Here is a 22,232-nt window from a genome sequence, read left to right as displayed (position 1 = left end):
AAAATACTGGTTGTTGTGAACAATTGACTTCCATAGTCATTGTTTTCCTATGACAAAGGTTAATAGGACTTAGCAACAAGCATACTTTATCTTTTGAGGGTATGTGTGTGTGTGTGTGTGTGTGTGTGTGTGTGTGTGCACAGAATAAACAAACTCATAAAGGATTAAAACCCACATGAGAGCATCCCTTTAATATACTAAAATCATACAACAACAGAAGAATATTAATAAGTAAATTGTTTCACTGTCTTACCATAGTGCGTTTTCCTCACCTGGGTTTGGAGTTTTATCCATTCTGATATTTCACATTTCTGAGCTCCTGCCAAAAAACAAGCATTAAAACTGATACAAAACTAAAAATATGTGACACTCAAAACTTTCTGTAACAAATGATGCGTCTTGATGATTTATCTGAACTTCTTACTCATTGCTATTATTCTAGTTAGGATATACTATTTTCGTCTGGAATATGTAATATATTATTATGTTGTATTTGTCAAACACACAAAAAAGTGTTTAAATCGCTTTAAGGAGACAAGATTTGCGTCACGTTATTCTCCTCACGTGACACATCGTGATCATCATGGCGGCCACCTCTGTCTTCCAGAGAGTGAGAACGGGCTCGAAAATAGGAGCACAGTATGATCAGGAAGGCAATCTCATCAAGGTAAACATTTCATATTGAACATTTAAACCATTATCTCAGCTCGACTGCCTTTATTGCAGTTATTTTTTATTGTTTTAAGTGTGTGCATTATGTCAGGAAGCCAGCCACTTACTAGTCTGTTAAATATAAATATACATACTGTATTTGTCTTATTGTTCAATAGTCCTCGTTTATATTGAATCGAGGACGAACGCATATGCCAAGGTAGTGTTTTTTAAACTTATTTTTTTTAAGAGAATGCAGCAGTGATATGAAGGTATTATGCATAAATAACGTGTAACAACATGTATAACGTTACGTGGGATCTTCTACTGTAATGCGTTTTAAATTCAGATGCTGCTGAGTTACCTTACGAAAGTCAATCATGTTTTTATCATAGCACTTTAAACTAAATGTTAGTTTATGTATTTACTATCATGAACTGAATATGAACAACCTTGTATAGCATTTATTAACCATAGTTCAACATTTACATACTATTAATATCTAGTTGTGTTTGTTGACATTAGTTAATGCACTGTGAGTTAACAAGAGAACTTAACAACTCTATTTTAATTAACTAAAGTTAGCAAAGATGAATTAAATTAAATGCATTGCTCATCTTTTCTTCATGTTAGTAAATACATTATTTTTGGATTATTAAACTAAAGTTCTACTATAGTGCATTTTTTTCCTCGTGATTTTTATTTATGTACTATTTTACTTTATTAACTACAGATACCAATGGTTAAATATGTTTTGTGTGGTCAAATCATGGTTAATTTGTGGTTATAAAGGTTTATCTACAATAACTATGATTTTAGATTTTTGTTTAAAACCATGGTTGCTTTGCATAAGGGTTGTTTGGATATTTTAACTTTCCGTTTTTTTCAGAGACAAGTGATAGTAAAAGACGAACAATAAAATGTCTGTGTTTTAATTTGCTGAGTCACATACTGAGTGATTGACAGGTGGAGACCCGTGAGGATGAGGAGCAGAATGTCAAGCTTGCAGAGATTTTGGAGCTGTTGCTCGCAGCTGGTTATTTCAGAGCTCGCATTAAAGGACTGACACCATTTGACAAGGTAATACTTTACACATCTACTCCAACTACTTGTTTTACTCTGCATTCGTTTAATCCTGAACTGTCTCTGCTTTTACGTTAGGTGGTGGGTGGACTGACCTGGTGTATAACCACTTGCAATTTTGACATAGATGTTGATCTGCTTTTCCAAGAAAATTCCACCATTGGTCAGAAAATGTGAGTGGTAGGATGAACAACATTTTGCCACCTAATATAGGAACATAAGAAGACAAAAAAATAAAAAATAAACGATTCTCCTTAAACTAAACTGATTTTTTTTTCTACATTTTCCCCCCTATTTTAAGTGCTCTGACGGAAAAGATTGTGTCAGTTCTGCCCAAAATGAAATGTCCTCACCGACTGGAGCCTCATCAGATCCAAGGGTTGGATTTTATCCACATCTTTCCTGTTGTACAGGTATGGACTATTGTACATCTACTGCAAGGGTCCCAAAATTTTCTGCCTGCAAGCCCTAAAATAACAATGCCAGTCCCTCGCGACTCCCAAATTCCTCAGAAATGGTCATCATAAGTATACAAAAAGTGCAACACCTAACAACCATATAATTTTTATAGTCATTTATTAAATTGTTGTTAATTTATTAATTTGTTAATTTGGTGCCATAAAATCAATCTGCTGCAGCTGACACTGTTGCAGTGTTGTTAATCTAATTTAAACACACCAATCCAATGAAAAACAAAATTAAAGGCTAATGGCTTTTCATTTGCATTTGTTTTTTTTTTACTAATATAACTTTTTATCTTCTGTGGGTTATGGTTAAAATATGGTAATTCTAATAGTTTATTAAAATCTATTTGATTTTGGAAATCACCAAGCGACCCCCCCTGTCCCATGACCTCTACTTTGGGAACCACTGATCTATAGCACCTAAATGAGTTTCTCTTATGTGCACCAAAGATTTAGTGTGATTAAACATACAGTGAAACAGACACACGATCCTTTAGAAATGACATTAATATGCGGATTTGGTTCTCAATGAAAAAAATCTTGTTATTATCAATGATTCTGCTGCTTGGTAATTTTGTAGAAACTGTGAAACACTGTTTTCAAGGTTCTTTGGAAATAGAAATAGAGTTCTGTTTTGAACTAAACATGACTTTACAGTCACTTTTGATACATTGAATACAAAAAAAAGTTACTGATCTCCAACTTATAATGGTGTTTTTGCTTTAAATTACTTAAAGGGGACCTATTGTGCAAAAATAACTTTTATAAGGGGTTTATACACAGTTGTGTGGAATTAGTCTGTAAAAATAACCAGCTTTTAATGGTAAAATGTATTCATGTAGTTTTTTTAAAATCACAATTGATAAAAATAGTCTGCAGAAACACTTTGATTGACATTCTCCCTTTATATGTATCATCAGAGAGGGGAAAACCCCGCCCATTAGTGGACGTATTTTTTAATCTGCCACTATCCCGACACAGGAATTCGTGGCTCCGCCCTCTTTTGAAAAGCACAATCTCATTTGAATTTTAAGTGACAGTCACCAAAACTGTACAATTATGATTAAAGCCTAAAAGTGGCAGTTTAAAAGTTCTAAAACATTATTAGTGGGGTATTTTGAGCTGAAAATTTACAAACACACTCTAGGGACACCAGAGACTTATTTTACATCTTGTAAAAAGGTGCATAAAAGGTGGCCTTTATGTCAGTACTTACAAGGCATCTTTTGTGGGGTCTGTAGTGGCTGGTAAAGAAGGCGATTGAGACGCGTGAGGAGATGGGAGATTACATCCGGTCATATTCCATCTCCCAGTTCCAGAAAACACACGCGTTTCCTGAGGTAAGAGAGAACACTGCAATACATCAAACCAATAATTTACAAACTGCATGTCTCAGTGAAGGTCTGTGTTTCAGGATGAGGAGTTTGCGTCGAAGAAGGATAGAGCCATCAGCACGGTGGTGAATGTGTGTGTAAGTATCCGGTTATCTTTTATTCATCGTCACCATGAGAATTGAAGAGGGATGTTTTGCTGAATTGAATATTCCTGCAGTATTGTGGCGTTATTTCCTCTCTCTACTGTATATTTGATAAGAGAATGTAGTGGAGTAAGTTGTGTATTATGTGTTCGGGTGCAGGAAGTGTATGCTCCTCAAAGGCGTTATAAAAGACAAGAGGATGCTGGTGAGCTATTGGATGAAGAGTCTCGAGTTCATTCCACCCTGCTGGAGTTTGGCAGGTACTTTCTACTCCTTCACAGGGTTAAAGCACTTCCCACTTTCATCATGAATTAATAAATGGAAGTAAACCAAACATTGTTGTTGTGTACCTACTGTAGGGCTACTGTAGAGACATGAGGGGTTGTTTATAAAGGTTTGGGGTCAGTAATGTCCTGGGGTCCATTCTTCATAGACCTTGCTTAAATAATCTAAGATAGTTTGGCAGATCCTGGATCTTTTAATCTTGATAACTGATCTCTGGCTAATTTGGTTCTTGAAACAAGTTCGCAAATCAGATTAAATTGTCTGGATAAACTGATCTGTGACCCCTGTGTGTGTTGTGAAGGACAGAGCTATCGATCCTCAATCATGATCAGCAATGCAACGATTGGCTGACGACACAGCAGTGTAATGACATCATCTGATTAATATTCAATTACCCATGTGAGCAAAGATATATAAAATGCGCAGTAAACTGTTTGTTAAATATGACGCCCAGTAACTTTCCACCTATGTTGTGGGCTACAGGCTTTACACTTTCACACTGCAAATAATGACTTTCTTTTTCTTTTTTTGTCTTGTTTCTAGTCCACATCTTTAAAAATTATTAAATCAAAACATATTGCCTTGTTTTAAGAAATAATATGCCAAAATTAGGTGAGTTTTACCTTGAAACAAGCTAAAGAATCTGCTAATGGGGTAAGCAAAAGAATCTAATGTCAAAAGGAAAAACAAGATTATTTTGCTTGCCTCATTGGCAGATTATTTTACACTACAATACATTTATTATAGTATTTATGATAATGGCCCATTTAATTAATCAGTTCATGCATTTACTGATGAGCAGACAATGAACAATACATTACATTATTTTTTTTATCTTTAACTTAAATAAATTAATTCATTGTTTGTACTTGTTACCTTACAACTAATGCTATCAAGCTCAACTCTAAATTTTATTCTAGCATTAGTAAATGTTGAATTATGAATAATAAATGGTGTACAAGTATTGTTCATATTTAGTTTATTTTAGTAAATACAATTACTAACATGAACTAATGGACATTAGTTTTTAGGGTTACTGAAATATTTTAACATTATAAATGCCTTCAGTTTCTGGATAAAAGTATTAATTTCTTTAAAACATTAAATACAGTTTTGAACAATAATGTATGACAACATTAAGTTGGATATAAAAACTGAAAATTGTATATTCATCATTAAATTCAGTGCCAGTTTCTAGCCCGATTCTCCATTTCTCATTCATTTCCTTCACTGGTTTCCCTGCTCACTCTTTCAGCATCTCGGTTTCAGATGGAAATCTCCATTAACAACATCTATTAATTCACAGGTTTCTATAATCTTCATCTTACTCTTTACTTCCTCCCTTTTTCTTTCCATCTGCCTCTTTCATTTCACTCATCACCAGTCCATGCCTTCTCATATCGCAGTATATGCAGTGAGTATGATTGGAGTTCTGGGAATGGGACAGATTGGCTTTGCATCAGCTGCATTATTCTCTTTCATTTTGCATCTGCCCAAGTGCTGTTTTTTTTTTTTTTTTACACGTTTGTTGCATTGGATTGTTTGGTTAATTTATAATTTCCTGTCATGTGGTTGTGTGCTGCCTGTAGTCTGGTGTGTTCTGAAAGAAACTCGCCATGGGTCACATGTCGTGTGTAATCTCAATATGAAGCATTTGTTTTCTGTTTTTCCAGGCGCTATGGATTCAGCAAACAGTCTAAATCAGGCACTGTGAGTATCAGATTTTTTCCCTTCATGTCACACTAAAAAGTCCAGTAAAAGAAGGTCACGATTAAGCAGCTGATTCACAGGTCCATGGATGAAATAGATACAGTTAGGAAAAGAAACCTGAAATTGAGTTATGCTAAAATTTGATAGCTTGATAGTAGTTTCACAAATGTTTTATTTTGTTTTTCTGTGATTAATTATTTTAACACCCGCTGTTTGAAGTGGTTATTTTGAGGTCAAAGATCAGACACGTAATGCGATTTATAAAAATAAAATAAATAAAAATATATGGTATTGAAAATTTTACATTTTAATAAATGGATACTAAAATTTTATGAAGTGACAAACAAAAATCCCTAATTTTTCATGACTTGGACAAAATATAAAAATAAAAATTCCCTGACATTCCATGTCTGGAATTGACCTTTTAAATGCCGTGATATTCCAGTAATCGTGTAATCCTTTAAGCAAAACAATCAAGTGAAAATGCTGACAGACTTTGAAGATTTTTGTATGCACTGACCCTGGAACAGCCCCTGTGGTGTCCATCTGGGTGTAATAGCTGACAGATGGAGAGAAGAGCCTTGTTGTGTTTGATTGGATGTTAGTGCGATCATGTGCTGGTGTTTCTAACAGGCGGTGGAGCAGAAGCAGGCGTCAGCTCAGGGTACACAAGGCGCGCCTCCGGGAATGACCCAGGTGTCTGAAGAAGAGGATCTGCAGGCCGCAGAGGAGGTCAGTGAGGCTCATATGAATCTTCATTTGTTTCTAATTACTCCCTCTTCATCTGACCAATGTTCATTTTTCATCAACCAATCACAAGTTCTGTTTATTGTTCTTTCAGCTTCGAATTAAGGCCCTGATGACTGGAATGGCGGCCATGGCAACAGAGGAGGTACATTTCTATAAACGACTATAATGATAACTACATAATCATCCATACCAGCGGACATTATTGTGATGTTCAATGTAAGCACGCAAAGAAGCTTTAAATGCTTGAGCAAAAAGGAAGCAGGCAGGATTCTGATTGGCTGTTAAGTGTTTTTAGCCTTCAGCTGCCTTTTTATAATAATTCCACCGATCATTTTTAATGTGAAGTCTGCTGTTCCTTTATATTTAGAACTATACAATTGTTTCCCTTTTCCTTAACCCTTTGTGTACTGTTTAAGTTGACTACCCTTTTTGTTGTGTTCAAGGAAGTTTTTGCCCTATTGACTTCTCTATTATGACGACATCTTTTTGATTCAAAGCTTTGACAGCATAATAATCATGCATTTTGGATTGGTGTTTTTCCCTGTTGCGTAGAGGTAAAACTTTTCATTTTTACTGTCGATCATCATCATCATCATTTGGTACCATTAACCCTTTAGATGTGCCTGTGCAAATATGTTTTCGACTTTTATATTGAGTTCTATAGAGTAAAACAACAAATTATTGTGTGCGCAAAGAAATACAATTACTATGAGCTAAGAGATGAGCTGCTTGTTTTTTTTTCCCCTTAAACATATAAAGGTAAGTGCGCAAAGGTCTCACACAAACACACACACTTTACTCCATATAATTGTATAATTTTAAGCCAGACACTAAGCTTTTTTTTACTGCAACAGATGATCAACAGTAAAAATGACAAATTGTATCTCCTCAACAGAGAAAAATCACCAACAATCAAGAATACATAATAATGTGGTGTCATGAATTTGCAATCAAAAATGTCTTTCTAAAATAAGTCAATGGAACCAAAACAGCCACCAACATAACAAAAGGGACATAAAATTGCCAAGTGTATTGTTAAATTTTCAGAGCATTTTCCCAAAATATGTGTCAAAATAAAATTTGTCACCAAAAATCTTTCCATTTGCTCAAACTTAAAAGTTAAATCAGTTTTTGAAAGCCCAAATTAAGACTCAAAATCACCCCAGAGTGGATGAAAACATCTCCAACAGCACACAAGAGTTTAAAGGCCTCTAAAGTTTACAGTTTAAAAGGATAGTTCACCTAAAAATCTAAATTCAATCTATAGAAATCTTCAGTGGAACATAATGACATGTAAAACATGTCTTGGTTGCATTTGACTCCCAGCATTCTTCAGAATTTGTTTTTGTGTTCTGCTATATGACAATGACATGAGGATGTAGCATTTGATTTTTGAGTCAACTAATCTTTTAAAAGCAATGATTTGGGCATATGGGACCTGAATTCCTTCAGTTTGATTAATTTAGATTTTTTTTTCCTGTGTATTTTATAGGGGAAGTTGTCGGCGAGCACAGTTGGACATATTGTTGGTCTGCAGTCTGAGGAGATCAAGCAAATTGCTACTGAGTATGCAGAAAAGGTGAGCAGCATAAAATAACCTTTTACTCTATAACCACAGTGCTTTCAGTACTAATGTATTCAACTTTGAACTGATTTTGGCTCTGGTCTGCATTCTGGATCTGTTTATTCTCAGCAGTCAAGAGGGGACTTTTTAAGATTCACAGAAAATCTTGTCGCACACGATGGGCATATATTTAAGATTTTATTCACTTGAGACTGTCCAATTTGAGCATATCAGACAATTGTATTATATATTTAATAACGTTAATAACATTTAGCAATGTTCTCATTTCTCCGACAAATATATTAGCTCAGTTTGCTATATCAAGCAAATACTTTAGCTCACTCTGTTGTTCACGGCGACCCAAGTTCATTTCCCACCTCAAGGTCCTATGCCGATCCTCTCCCCCTCTCTCTGCTACCATGCTTTCCTGTCTATATTATCTACTGTCATGTCAATTAAAGGTGAACCCCATCCCCCACAAAAAAGGATATTTGGACTAATTGAAAGTATGGTAGTGTGTGCAATCCTCAGTCTGCACAGTAACCATTTTTTATTTTCAAAATATGACTGTATTTGTTTTTGAACAGGCGGAGCGCTCTGTGGAGGATCGGCCGGAGAGATTTGGGCCTGTCCAGCAACACCGGCGTCAGCTAGCATCACTTAACAAACAAATCACTCAAAAAACAAAAGAACTGGAAGAGGTAAGACCGCTTTTTTTTCTTCTGTTGATATGACAAATTGTTTCTTCTGTTTGTTTGAATATTTTTTTTTTCTTCCCCAGCTTCAATCCAAACAGCAGGAGGTCAGATCAGCATGTGAGGATGCTAAAATCAAACTAGCTGAGGTGAGGCAGGTAGACACAAATACTGACCGATAATGTTTGACTCTGATTGTTAATGTATGTGTTTTTCTAGGCCACATCGCAGACGGAAAAGCTAGAGAAAGAACTGAGCTCACTGGAGGACATCGAGTCTCAGGCGGATTCAGTGTAAGTAAAGCACAAAGCCTACTTTCTAGTGTGCTCATCTCAGGCTGCTTGTGTTTATCCTGATTTGAAACTGAAAATTCTGCCATCATTTAAGTCTCTAATTTTTCCAAACCTGTTCGACTTTCTTCTGTTGAACACAAAAAAGGAGATATTTTGAAGAATGCTGAAAACTTGCAACTATTGAATTCCATAGTTTTTTTTTTCAGTCAATGGTTACAAGTTTTCAGCTTTCTCCAAAATATCTAATTTTTTAGTGTTCAACAGAAGAAAGAATCTCAGGAAGGTTTTTAATTACTTGAGGGTGAGTAAATTTAGCATGAACAATCCCTTTAAATCTTCATCCTGCTCCATTTTCAAGAGGTTAAAATCATCTCGTTTAGCTGTGTATGGTGAAATGTACTCGTTTTATTGTTTAAGTGAATGATTACTCTGTTCTATATAAATGAATCAAATCAGAAAATCTAAACAAATATTGTGTCTTGTTCTTTCAGGTTGTTGGACAAGCTTCGTGCTTTGGTGGCCATGAATGAAAACCTGAAACATCAAGAGCAAACATTCCGATCACACTGTCGTGTACGTTGCCAATTGATTTGTCCAGTTTTACTCAGTAAAGATGGAAGTGCTTCATTAACAGTTATGTGTCTGCACAGGAGGAAATGACCCGTCTGCAGCAGAATATTGAAGAGCTGAAATTGGAGTCTGGAGACGATGGGGATGATAAGAAGGTTGCAAATGACTGTCTCAGTAATACACTGATGCTTTTTGCAAACAAATTTGTTGTTATTGTCTACACTGTCATCTCAGCTGATTTTAAATGCTCTTCATACACTGCAAAATATGCTTTGCTTAGATTATTTGTCTTGTTTCCTAGTCCAAAAACTTCTTAAATCAAGAAGCATTTTTTAGACAAGCAAAAAAAGGTCTTGTTTTATGAAATAATATCCCAAAATTAAGTGAGTCTTTCATTTTAACAAGCAAAATAATGTGAAAACAAGCCAAACATCAAACAACACCAAAGTATTTTACTTGTTTTCAGGAAAAACTCACTTAATTTTGGCATATTAGTTCTTAAAAACAAGATGAGAGTTTTTGCTTGTGTAGTAAAAGCTTCTTGATTAAGGAATTTTTAGACATTTGGACTAGAAACAAGACAAGAAAAGGATTTTTTGCAGTGAAGGAAGCAACTCTTTTGGGTCATCAAATGTTATGCTAATAGTGTGATGTGCTAATTAGCATAAACCTAAAAAGGATATCTAGATGCAGGTTTATATCTGTGCTTTGCTCTTTTCACCATCTTGGATAAAATTCCATTACCTTTTTCAGCAGTCTTGGAAGTGTAGATAATGCCAAAATTAGGTGAGTTTTTCCTTAAATCAAGCAAAATAATAAGCGCAAACAAGATTACCTAATTGGCAGAGTATTTTACTTGTTTTCAGGAAAAACTAAATTTTGGCATTTTTTATTTTCCAAAAACAAGACAATAGTTTTTGCTTATTTAGAAAAAGCTTCTTGATTAAGGAACTTTTAGACATTTGGACAAGAAACATGGCAAGAAAAGGATTTTTTGCAGTGAAGGAAGCAACTCTTTTTGGACGTCAAATGTTATGCTAATAGTGTGATGTGCTAATTAGCATGAACCCAAAAAGTTAAGCTGCGTCCCAAATCGCATACTTATGCACTATTTTACGCCATTTTGTAGTATAAATAGTGTAAGTAGTGTGTTCACATTGAAAACTCTCAAAATAATAAGTGCACTTCAATTACCCGGATGATGCACTCATTCAGCCGCTAAAATGAAGTGTGTAATGATGGACACTTCACGCACTCAACGACCGCAGGTTTGCTTACGTAGCGGAAGGGGCGGAGCGATCGGATGCACATGTTGAATAACTTTATTTATTTTGGATAGTGAAAGCAAAATTCTCCTACGAGAGTGATTATAGCGCCTCCGGATGGTAAATGCGGCAATACTCACGGCAGGTATTACTTGATAATTCAGTCGTTTATTTCACTGATTTGGCAACAGTCAAACGTCATCAGGGAAACGGTTTGAATTTCCGCTTAGTAAAAAAACATTAGTGTGCCATTTGGGACAGCACTACATACATATACTATCCTGTTGAGTGTGTAAGTGCATAAGTACATAGTGCATGAGTGCATAGTGTATAGTGTGCCATTTGGGACGCAGCTTTAGTTTATGTCCATGCTTGGCTCTTTCCACCATTTTGGATACAATTCAAAACAGTTTTGAAAGTAAGTGTAGATAATCTCTTAGACTCACCCTCTGGATGTGTGTTTGCAGGAGATGAACATGTTGATTGATCAGCAATACACTGCGGACAGAGAGAAGCTACAGAAGATCCGTCTACTCATGGTAGGTCAAAGTTAAACTGATTGTTTTACTCCGCAAATGCCTTTAAAAATTCCTGTAACAAATTCTGTTCTACTGCCTCCTGCAGGCTCGGAGAAACCGTGAGATCGCCATCCTGCAGAGAAAGATTGACGAGGTTCCCAGCAGAGCCGAGCTGACGCAGTATCAGAAACGCTTCATTGAACTGTACAGCCAAGGTGTGTTGTTATACTTTAAAGTCCATTTATTAATTTTCCTTTAGGCTTAATTCCTTTAATAATCAGAGGTCGCCACAGCGGAATGAACCACCAACTTATCCAGCGTATGTTTTACACAGCAGATACCCTTCCATCTGCAGCAATGCACTGGGAAACACCCTTACACTCTCATTCACACATACACTATGAACAATTTAGCTTACCCAATTCACCTATAGCATGTCGTTGGACTTGTGGGGGAAACCAGAGGAAACCCACGCCAACATGGGGAGAACATGCAAACTCCACACAGAAATGCCAACTGACCCAGCCAAGGCTTGAACCAGCGACCTTCTTGCTTTGAGGCAATCGTGCTACCCACTACACCACCGTAATGCCCCACTTTAAAGTCCATTTGAAATTAAAAAAATCTTTTTTTTTAATCTGTTCAAGTCAATTCACTGAAAAAAAGTTTGTTTTGGTAAACTTCAATGAAAGATTTTGGTTCTGCCTGTGGAGTGGTGGTCATTCTAAGTTAATGTTAGTTTGAAGCCTTCAGCCACAATATTCTTAACCACGCACCTCTTACTGTAAGTTTGCAACAAGGAAATGATGTGTGAAAAAAAGCCCCGCCCCCTACTCAATATTCCATTTCAGTTGGAAGTTCATCAACATACTGAAATAAAAGTTGAGAGGGGTTGCACAAAAATGGAATTAAGAAAGCCAGGATAACAGAAAAAGCATGGCTTGATCTAGTTTAATCAGGTCCTCGATGAGGGTGAGAACGAGCTGCTATGTCAAGCCAGGATAGGAGTACATTTGCGGTATTTGTTAATCGATCCTAGAATCAATGATGTATGTATAAAACCCGATGTGCAATCACTCAGGCAACTCCCTTTACTTTCATTCAGGGAATTGAGAGAAACATGAGGATGCGTATTAACAAATTAAATTGTTCACCTTGTCCCAAATGTGACCAGTGAACGTTCATGCTACTGATGAATTTAACCTGAAGATTATATAAAACACCCAATATTGCAGATTTTTTTAATCTGTTTAGTTTATTTTATCATGTTTATTTAATCATCTATATGATCATTCATGTATCACATTTATTTAGAATTTTTTCCCTAATTGAGTCTATTTAATCTATTATACGATGTTTCATCATCAATTTATATATATATATATATATATATATATATATATATATATATATAGAGAGAGAGAGAGAGAGAGAGAGAGAGAGAAACTGTTTTATTTAAATGCACCAAAAATTAATATCTATATTCACTGTGAAATAGATAAAAATATTCAGTTTTAAAAGGGGCTGTGCTCATTTATGCTGAGCACTGTATATGTATTTTTTTTTCTAATCATTCATCTATTTTTCTCTCTCTTATCTAAATCTCCCCATATTTAAATCTGAAATGGATAAATATGAACATTTTTACAGTGATTGCGAATCACGAATAAATATACTTATTTCTTAATTATAATAGTTAGAAAATATATATAAATAGCAAAGAGCATTGAGTGACTGTAAAACACATTCATTTCATGCAGCATTGACAACGAAAGTAACCTATAATCATTTTAGCCTGCTCTGGAGCAGGATAGCTGCAAAGATTAAATCTCCACAGTAATTTAATTTAGTCTGCTTTTATGCAGTCAAGGCTAAATTCAGCCAGGATAGCCTCAAAATCCCAGCTTAATCTATCATCTTACCTTTGTGCAATACCTCTTTGGTTCACACAGACTTTGTCTAATTAAAAAATTCACCAGATCAGTTTTTAAAATGCATGTTTCTTTTTTTGACTGTTATATATTCTTCTCTCACATATTGGTTAGTCTTAGGCTGGTATCAAAGTTCTTATTCCAATTATTGAAGCTTTTATCATGGTATATATTTAAGAGGTATAACCAAAAATACATTGTGTGTTGCTTTATTGTATATACATGTTTAGAGTGAAAAATATTTTAAATTAAATTTCAAAAGGATTATAAAGTACAATAAGAAACACTTCATAATAACATAGAAAACATCAGTGCATTAAAATTAAGTTAAAATAGCCATAAGTTGTTAAATTTAATAAAAATAAAACTGAATTTAATCAAAAAAGATTGACTTTTTAAATGCATTATTAGGTTTAATAAATTTTGTAGTTGTCAATAAATTGACTTTAGTTAAACCGACTGTACAGTTTACTAACAAAAGGCCTATAAACAGTCACATTATTTTCAATGTTGTGGGTTAGATTAACAAGAAAAAGTTCCTGTATGAAAACCAATCACCTATTAAGTCTTCAAGCATTTGGTGCTGTGATGAATATTCTTTAAAGGCACTCTAAAATTTGAAGTAATAAATGCTCACGATATCGTGCATGTTCATAATTATGATTTATTGAGTATTGATGTGTCTAGCTGATCTCTTTATTTCTCTTTACTGTTTTTCAGTCTCAGCAACACACAAAGAAACAAAACAGTTCTTCACACTCTACAACACTTTGGACGACAAGAAGGTTTACTTGGAGAAAGAGGTATCAGTTCAGTTTTGTGTTTAGTTGTGCTTTTTTTTTTTTTTTTTAACTCATTATCTGGCCAAGAACCAAATTGATTACAGAATTCATAAGTCTTGTAATAACTTTGAAAAAAAAAATCAATGAGCCTTTTGACGTGTCATTCAAAAAGTTCTAAATTAAAGTTTGTGCCCTAGAAATAAGATGTTTCTTTTCTTTAACAGGTCAATCTGCTGAACTCAATCCATGATCATTTTCAGCAGTGAGTATCCAATGATTCAAGTTCTAGGATCCATGTAAGAAATGTAGGATGCACAGATAGTCTCAGTTGCTTGATGCTTTGACCTCTTTTCTAATGGGTCAGGCAAATGCAATAAATAAGGTGTCCACATATGTTTTTAGGGCCATGGCTTCATCAGGAGGTAAAGAACAGTTTCTCAGACAAATGGAGCAAATTGTGGAAGGAATCAAACAGAGTCGCATAAAGGTACCCAAATATGCTTCTGTGGCTCATTTCTGTTTTGCACTGTCGGTTAAATTTCAACTGGTTTTACCTCTTCAGACTGAACGTTTGTTTTTTTTAAACGAGTGTTTGTGCTCTTAAAGATGGAAAAGAAAAGACAGGAGAATAAGATGCGCAGAGATCAGCTGAATGATGAATATCTGGAGCTGCTGGACAAACAGAGGCTCTACTTTAAAACGGTTAAAGACTTTAAAGAGGTAAACACATAGATCTTTAGCTTTATAATACCCCTTCCTCTACACATTACATCAATTGTCTGAATTGAGAAAACTGATTTCCATTCTTGTTTGTTCAGGAGTGCCGTAAGAATGAGATGCTGTTGTCTAAACTGAGGGCTAAAGGAGCTTCATAACTGCTGGAGGTCAAACACACGTACTCTCCCATGTAGCACTTCAAAACACACTCGCATTCCCTGATGTTTATATTTTACTCTACTGAAGCCTCATGCTGATATCACATCTGCTTTCAGAGAGAAACACCCCACCTTTCAGTGCATGTGTGTTAACCTGAATTGTTCTAGGTTCAGAGACTATTATACTGTTGAACGTTTTGTGCCTTGATGCTGTTTTCTTTAAACTCATGATGTATATAGGAAATCTGCTTACTAATCCGCTTTCTTTTTGTATCTGTGATCAAAATCTGCTGCCATAAGACCAAAATGCATTAAAAGAGAAATGAACTTGCAGAGACTTGCATTTACTGAATGAACAGCCGCCTTAAAGGAAATATATAGAACAAATTTAACAAAATACTGAACATAAAAACAATTAAACTCTTGTATTTAGAATAATGTTAGTATTTATGTACTGCTTTTTAATTAATAATAAGATAAGTCTTCACCAGTGGTGGATGAAGTACACATTTCAAGCACTTGGGTAAAAGTACATATGCCCTGATGCTACGTTCACACTAGAAGCGGAACGCGCGTCAAGCGGGAGTGATTTACATGTTAAGTCAATGACGCGCGAATCACTCGAGTTCGATTATCTGAACTACAGCGGACATTTGCGCCGTGTTAACCAATCAGGTGTGATGTAGCACCTGTTGTCGGTGTCCCGGGGGAAATCCTCCAGCCGACACCAACAAAAAGTTCATCAAACTGGGCTGGGCTCAGTCAGAAGCACCGCTGAAAGCCTCCATCAGCCAGGTTCAGTTTCTGGAGGAGTTTATGAGCTCACAGAGCTGGATGCACCTCTGAAAGGATGTAGTGGACTCAGACACGACCCTTAACGTATTGAAATTGTTTTTCAGCCTTCATAAAAGCACATAAACACTGTTATTCTTTTCATAAAATCCATGTTAGCCATTTAGCTATGAAGCTAGAGTTACCGGGCAGACAGAACCCCTGCCCATTACGCGAATCCGTATCTGTTCTGAAGTGAATTTGACGCGCGAATGAAGCGAGTAACCTCAAATGTTAACACGGCTATTTACGCACGAATAGCGCGATTTATCCACGCGTTCCGTATCTGGTGTGAACGCAGCATCATAAAACTCCTAATGTTTTTTCACTACATTGATAAGTTAGGTTGGTTTGCACAGTTTACATGAATAAACACTAATATTTGACATCAATAACTTACTTTTGCATCTGTATTCACACAATTGGCCAGATAAGCTTAATTTGCTATTTTTTTTTATTAAACCTCAAAAGCAATATCATACCAAAAAGTGTTGAACTCAACAGGAGTTAAAATTATTGCTATAATAACAATACAGTCTATTATGCTGCAAATTCCCAATAGATTCTAGAAAAAAATGGCTTCATTTCATAAATATGGGCCACATTTTAAAATATTTAGCTGGATTTAACAAACCATTTACGAGCCAGAGCAAATGCCCAAATTAAAATTCAAAGGCTAATTCAAGAAGTCTTTATCACTCACTCCTAGTCATGAGGAGATGGACAACACGAAAACTATTCATAGCATACATCTGCATGTTTAATAAGGCCAGTAACAATAGAAATTCAGCATCATATAACAATATAACAGCCTCTGAAAACAGATTTCTGTACAGACATGGAATGCGGACTGATCAGAGCTCCTCTCACACAACTGAGGTAGCCCGACAGTTACTCCATATAAACTGAAAGAGGTGCATATCTGGAAATTATTCTCAGCGTGAAAACTGTCTGCCGTCTCCCTTGCCTTTGTTGACATGTTTGAAGATCTTGGCCTTGTGGACGTTTTTAGATTTCTGGTATCCGAAGCCGCCGCCTCCACCTCTCTTATGTAGCTTCACTCCTTTACTGCTGTGAACATCTGAGAGTGCAAACGGTTAAGGAACAAACACGGCAGCTAAATCTAAAACCCTAAAATAAATGCAGTTAAATGGCTTCATGAAAGTAGAAAAGTATGATCTTTAATATTTTTATTCTGCAAGGATGCACAGAATTGATAAAAACTGATTTGAAAAATACTTTGAATTCATGTTAACCATATTACCATATTGTTACCATAATAACCATATTAAACTATTTATTTTTAAATAGTGGTTGTGGATTAACTTGCATGGGTTAATTGTTCACCCAAAGACTAATAATGTGTGCTAGCATGACAGACTGATGGACTTCATCTCACTAAAGTTTGCAAAGGTGTTCTGTTAAAATGTCAAGTTTACCCAATTACTCCAATCAAATAGAGTACTCTTAACTGAAATCTATAACAAATGATTCAAACTGTATGTAAATTATACATCTGAGAAATCAGTGGAGGACTGCAGTATTGTGACAAAAGTTATGGCTTGTGATGTTGTAATAATGACTATCAATGTAATTTTTAAAACTATTAAGTTTTTTTTGTGTTGAAATGCGCCAAATATTGGCTACATATGCAGGCAACCTTTTTTAGTCTATGACATCAACCTAGTTCAAGTTAAATCTGAACATTTTAGTTTGTACCAATGGCATTTTCGCCAGAATTCCAGTTATTTTTTGACCCTAGTACAAACATAATCGCATATTATACTTCAAAACAAACTCATTATGTTTAAGTGACACAAGTAAGAGAACTGACACAATGATGGAAGGATACTGAGGTCCACAAAAGGTGGCACTTTAAATCCAAAGGACATTGCCACTTTCGGGAGGTCCAGCGTCTCTACATTATAGATCTGCTTAAGGGAATGAGAATCATAAGCTCTGACATAGGATTTGTAGGCCTCCTGAGCTGATTTGTGAAGGTAGTAGTTTTTCTCGATCAGTTTATCCAACTGAAAAAGATGAAAGCAGATACCACATATTCCATTTTAAAACCATTTTACATCAGTGAGGTTAAAAATGTAAAAGTTCAACTGGACTAATAGTGAATTCTTACCTGAGATTGAATATCTGAGATTTTTGTCCAGGAGAATTCAAACTCACTCAGGGGAACCTGTAGAGGAAAAAACTATTTAGTTTTTTTTAAAGACATATCTTGATTAACAGCTTAATTACTAACATAAAAAGAAATGCTGAGTATTTCAATGTTGAATTCATACGCAGAGCTAGAGCTTGACATTAAGACCCGCAAGCCCGGCAACTGCAGGTAGATTTCAGATGTGGCAGGTTAGACGGTCACTCCCACTTGCCACTTTTTTTTTTAAATTAAAGTTTTATTTTCAAGTGATTTGATGTTATGCACACTAAAAAAAGTGTGCATGTTCCCGTTTCCTTGCAAGAAGCAACCGTGCTTGGAAACTCTTGCAGTATTACTTTTACATTCTCTTTGAAATGGAATAGCGATGCTAGTGCATCCACAGTCCTGCTTCTCTCAAGAACCCAGGATTTTTTTATTTTTTTTAAAGTGTCTTTTTGTAAGCAGCTGCGGTTGCCGCTTTCACTTTAACCATTCTTTTAATAAATTGTTAATGGGGCTAATGTTGCACTGTGTGCACGTAATCATTACTTTATCATCACACAGTATGTTTTTTACCTGCTTTCTTTTGTTTACAGATATTTTTGTTAATATGGTTTAATTATCAGTTTTTACAATAACATTGCTTTGATAGGAGATTAGCTTCCCATTTGTGTAGTTAACTGGTAATCTGAGATCTTTAGCCAGGACAGACTACTGTGCATAGTACAATATACATGACAAAACTTATTTCTTAATGTCAATAGTTTTTTTTTTTTTTTTTTAAGAAAGTTTTGTTGAATAAAAAGTGCATGTATACAGCAATTTTGCATCATTTAAAAAATTGTGGCTGACAAATTAATACTTATTTTTTTGTGGTCAGAGATAAATCAAGTAAATCCCTAATTTTGAGCTATGAAAAATCATGTGAAATAAAACTAATTGCAACGCGACACTTTGAAACCATAACCCATTTGCTTATGCACACTGAGCAAGCTCATACACAACCCACAAAAAAAATAAAATGAACGAGGAGATATGTGGACATAACACAAAGTCTAAATCAAGTAATTTTAGCATGTCAAAGTCAAATTTATGCTAACAAAATATATTTTCCCAACAACAAAATTGCGGCTAATGAAAATGGCGAGTGACTAGTAATGTTGGAAATCCACAGTGTGTTGGTGACCAAAAAAGTTAACTTCAAGCCCTGCAAAGAGCTATTGGAAAAAAAAAACTTTAAGATACGACTTGAAAATCCTCAGTTTCTCTGTATGTTATTTGATGACCTTTCTTTCAAAGGAAGTAAAAATGTTGTCATTTAGAGCATTTTATGTTGGATAAAATAAACAAGAGCCACAATTTAAATGGTTATTTTCAATTTAAACATCACCAAACCGGTTTCATGGAAGAATCCATGAAAAAAAAAAATCCAAAAAAAAAAAACAAAACATCTGCAGTGCTGACCAATAATCTATAAAAATGATTCAAGATGACAATATTTTTATTTGAATTTGGGAACAGATGTTATTTGGCCTTTATATTTAAAATTATTCATATAATTATTTATTATAATAATTATAAATTTATACATGATAATAATTGTACACTAATAACTTTGTTATTTTTCCTCAAACACATATCTAGTAAACTAAATATATAAAGAATAAATATTTACAAGGGGTCTTTTTAAATTTTTTTCATAGCGGTAAAAAAAATAATAAATAACACTGCTCAGGGATAAAAACAAATATCTCTGCAAAGTAGTGTTTTTAAGTTTATCTGTGCCCTTATCAAGAAAATGTCCTACTTTGGCCTGCTTGAGGAATCGTAAAAAGCCAAGCTCCTCTGGCCTCAGGATCAGCAGTGCATGTCCTCTTCCATTAATACCACGAGCTGTTCGCCCAACACGATGGATGTACTCCTGAAATATCAACAGAAAAGTCTCATACAAATCTAAAAAAAACAAACCCAGGCTTCTTCAAATGAGACAAGGGCCTAACAGCTGTACCTTAGGATCATCAGGTGGGTCAAATTGAACAATCCAGTCCACTTCGGGGATATCCAAACCTCTGGCAGCCACATCCGTACAGAGGAGAATGCCAGAATCTGCATTACAAAACTGGAAAAACGTTGTGGTTCTCTTTGTCTGTTTCTGCTTCCCCTGTAAAACCAAAACCATCAGCACACTGCACAAACGCTGGTTACATGTGTGTCTCTACGCTTATTGACTCACATGAATAGCCATGACGGGCAGATCGATGTAATTGAGCAGCTCATAGTGGAACTTCACCGACATGCAGGATGAGAAAAACACCATCAGCTTCTTCTTGCGATTCTTCTTCAGAAACGTGAACAGCAGCAGGAAACGCTTCTCCGAAGGACACACAACATATCCCTACAAATAACATTTATTTAGATATTACCCGAAAAACATGTGAAGAACTGGTGCTGAAAAGAGCAGTTTACCTGTTCTAGTCCTTCAACAGTGGCTGTGTCTTTATTATCGTCCACTCCCACATACAGCGGCTCCTTCTTAAGGGAGATCCGTGCAAGATCTTCCACCTTACGTGTTTGTGTTGCAGAAAACAACATAGACTGTCTTTTTTCTGGAGGCGGAGAGAAGAGAAATATTTTTCCTCGCATTAGAAAGTAACGAAAAAAGTCGTCAATCCAATTACAAATGGTAAGCATTACTTTTTTTACCAGGTATTAACAAGCATTTAAATACTCTAACCACTTGTGCTAAGACGTATGATACAAGTAATCATGCATGAACAAACTAATGTTGCATAGCTGTGAAGCTTGCCTGAACCAATTGCCTGGATCGAGCACGGCGTTGTTAATATTAGGAGGAAAAAAAAATATTAATGGTTTTTTGGAGTCAAACACATTGGAAAACACTTGGAACAAAATTTAAGACCTCGTAAAAAGACTTTTTAATACCTTTTAAGGGCCTTAACTTTCTCATGACTTATCAACTTTTAATACTTTAAGACCTCGCGGACACCCGGTCTATATAAGAATTGCTAGCAGAATGTCAAAATGTTTGTTTCGTGTTGTTTACAGTTGTTAAAATTTTATCAGACCGAGAAAGATGAAGAGCTATTATAGAATTCCAGAAGTTATTGATCATAAAAGGGAAGAGTTCAAGTAACTGATTGAAAAACAGTGCAAAAGGTGGCTTGAACAGGGTATATACAGGAACCAGAGAGGAAAATCCAATAAGTTTTAAGATGTTTTTAAAACTCCATACATTAAGACCTCATTGCCACTTCAGGATTCAACGGTTACATCGAGAGACAATTTAACTTGATATATTTACTTAATACTGACTGTAAGAAACTAATCCTAAACTAAAACATTATTTATGTACTGAATAAAAATGCTTATCCAGCAGGTGGCACCTACAACAGCAGAAACTAGATATTAAAGTTTGAGGACAAACTTTATGGTGGCTTGAAAAGCCGAATCTGAAAGTTTGAAGTGGTTGAATTAGCATGTTACTAGCATGATTCTAGCATGAATTAGCATGCTACTAGGATAATTCTAGCATGAATTAGCATGTTAGTAGCATGATTCTTACATGAATTAGCATGTTGTTAGCATGATTCTAGCATGAATTAGCATGTTACTAGCATGATTCTAGCATGAATTAGCATGTTGTTAGCATAAATCTAGCATAAATTAGCATGTTACTAGCATGATTCTAGCATGAATTAGCATGTTGTTAGCATGATTCTAGCATGAATTAGCATTTTACTAGGCGGTTGCTAGGGTGTTTTGAGTGGTTGCTAAGTGGTTGCTAAGGTGGTGCTAGGCAGTTGCTAAGGTGTTCTGACTAGTTGCTAAGTGGTTACTAAGGTGTTGCAAGGTGGTCGCTAGGGTATTCTGAGTGGTTGCTAGGTGGTTGCTAAGGTGTTGCTAGGCGGTTGCTAGGGTGTTCTGAGTGGTTGCTAAGGTGTTGCTAGATGGTTGCTAAGGTGTCCTAAGTGGTTGCTAGGTGGTTGCTAGGGTATTCTGAGTGGTTGCTAAGGCGTTGCTAGGTGGTTGCTAGGGTGTCCTGAGTGGTTGCTAGGTGGTTGCTAAGGTGTTGCTAGGTGGTTGCTAGGGTGTCCTGAGTGGTTGCTAAGGTGTTGCTAGGCGGTTGCTAGGGTGTTCTGAGTGGTTGCTAGGTGGTTGCTAAGGTGTTGCTAGGTGGTTGCTAAGGTGTCCTGAGTGGTTGCTAGGTGGTTGCTAAGGTGTTGCTAGGTGGTTGCTAAGGTGTTGCTAGGCGGTTGCTAGGGTGTCCTAAGTGGTTGCTAGGTGGTTGCTAAGGTGTTGCTAGGCGGTTGCT

The 22,232-nt window shown here is 35.7% G+C and overlaps 2 protein-coding genes across 5 annotated transcripts in view; one reads left to right on the top strand and one right to left on the bottom strand.

The window, feature by feature from the left end:
- The first annotated feature begins 562 nt into the window (after positions 1 to 562).
- ccdc93 (CCC complex scaffolding subunit CCDC93) lies at positions 563 to 15,246 on the top strand. 3 transcript variants are annotated; one of them, XM_087267034.1, is made up of 24 exons: positions 563 to 667; positions 1,618 to 1,731; positions 1,813 to 1,907; positions 2,036 to 2,147; positions 3,440 to 3,538; positions 3,613 to 3,669; positions 3,835 to 3,935; positions 5,345 to 5,374; positions 5,634 to 5,670; positions 6,304 to 6,402; positions 6,512 to 6,562; positions 7,913 to 7,999; positions 8,572 to 8,685; positions 8,766 to 8,828; positions 8,899 to 8,972; positions 9,464 to 9,545; positions 9,623 to 9,697; positions 11,275 to 11,346; positions 11,432 to 11,540; positions 13,977 to 14,059; positions 14,263 to 14,300; positions 14,441 to 14,525; positions 14,645 to 14,758; positions 14,857 to 15,246. In XM_087267034.1, the coding sequence occupies exons 1-24, from the start codon at positions 584 to 586 to the stop codon at positions 14,911 to 14,913; spliced, it is 1,932 nt and encodes a 643-aa protein (XP_087123160.1). In that variant the 5' UTR covers positions 563 to 583; the 3' UTR covers positions 14,914 to 15,246. The 3 variants fall into 3 exon arrangements, 2 of the variants coding, with proteins under 2 accessions (XP_087123160.1, NP_001035414.1); XR_015498950.1 differs by lacking the exon at positions 5,345 to 5,374 and having other exon boundaries at positions 9,623 to 10,622; positions 11,167 to 11,346; NM_001040324.1 differs by lacking the exon at positions 5,345 to 5,374 and having other exon boundaries at positions 574 to 667.
- Positions 15,247 to 16,482: 1,236 nt separating this feature from the next.
- Positions 16,483 to 22,232, bottom strand: part of ddx18 (DEAD (Asp-Glu-Ala-Asp) box polypeptide 18) — a 37,181-nt gene continuing 31,431 nt past the window's right edge. Inside the window, exons 2-8 of one of the 2 annotated variants that reach the window (XM_087265953.1) lie at positions 20,366 to 21,318; positions 20,133 to 20,294; positions 19,908 to 20,060; positions 19,707 to 19,820; positions 17,879 to 17,935; positions 17,597 to 17,774; positions 16,483 to 16,825 (exon numbers count right to left, since the gene is read on the bottom strand). In XM_087265953.1, the coding sequence (XP_087122079.1) occupies positions 16,680 to 16,825; positions 17,597 to 17,774; positions 17,879 to 17,935; positions 19,707 to 19,820; positions 19,908 to 20,060; positions 20,133 to 20,294; positions 20,366 to 20,590 (1,035 nt within the window). In that variant the 5' untranslated portion in view covers positions 20,591 to 21,318 and the 3' untranslated portion in view covers positions 16,483 to 16,679. 2 annotated transcript variants of the gene reach the window in all.

The sequence above is a fragment of the Danio rerio genome, chromosome 9 (assembly GCF_052040795.2).
Source record: "Danio rerio strain M-AB ecotype USA chromosome 9, GRCz13ab, whole genome shotgun sequence".
Lineage (NCBI taxonomy): Eukaryota > Metazoa > Chordata > Actinopteri > Cypriniformes > Danionidae > Danio > Danio rerio.
The sequence above is the reverse complement of the archived record's forward strand: the minus strand, read 5'-3'. Positions and strand labels throughout refer to the sequence as shown.

Coding starts and splice junctions, on each gene's coding strand:
- ccdc93 (XM_087267034.1), top strand. CDS start 584: ATGGCGGCCACCTCTGTCTTCCAGAGAGTGAGAACGGGCTCGAAAATA. Junction 1,732..1,812: donor GACTGACACCATTTGACAAG/GTAATACTTTAC, acceptor CTTTTACGTTAG/GTGGTGGGTGGACTGACCTG. Junction 8,829..8,898: donor CTAAAATCAAACTAGCTGAG/GTGAGGCAGGTA, acceptor GTGTTTTTCTAG/GCCACATCGCAGACGGAAAA.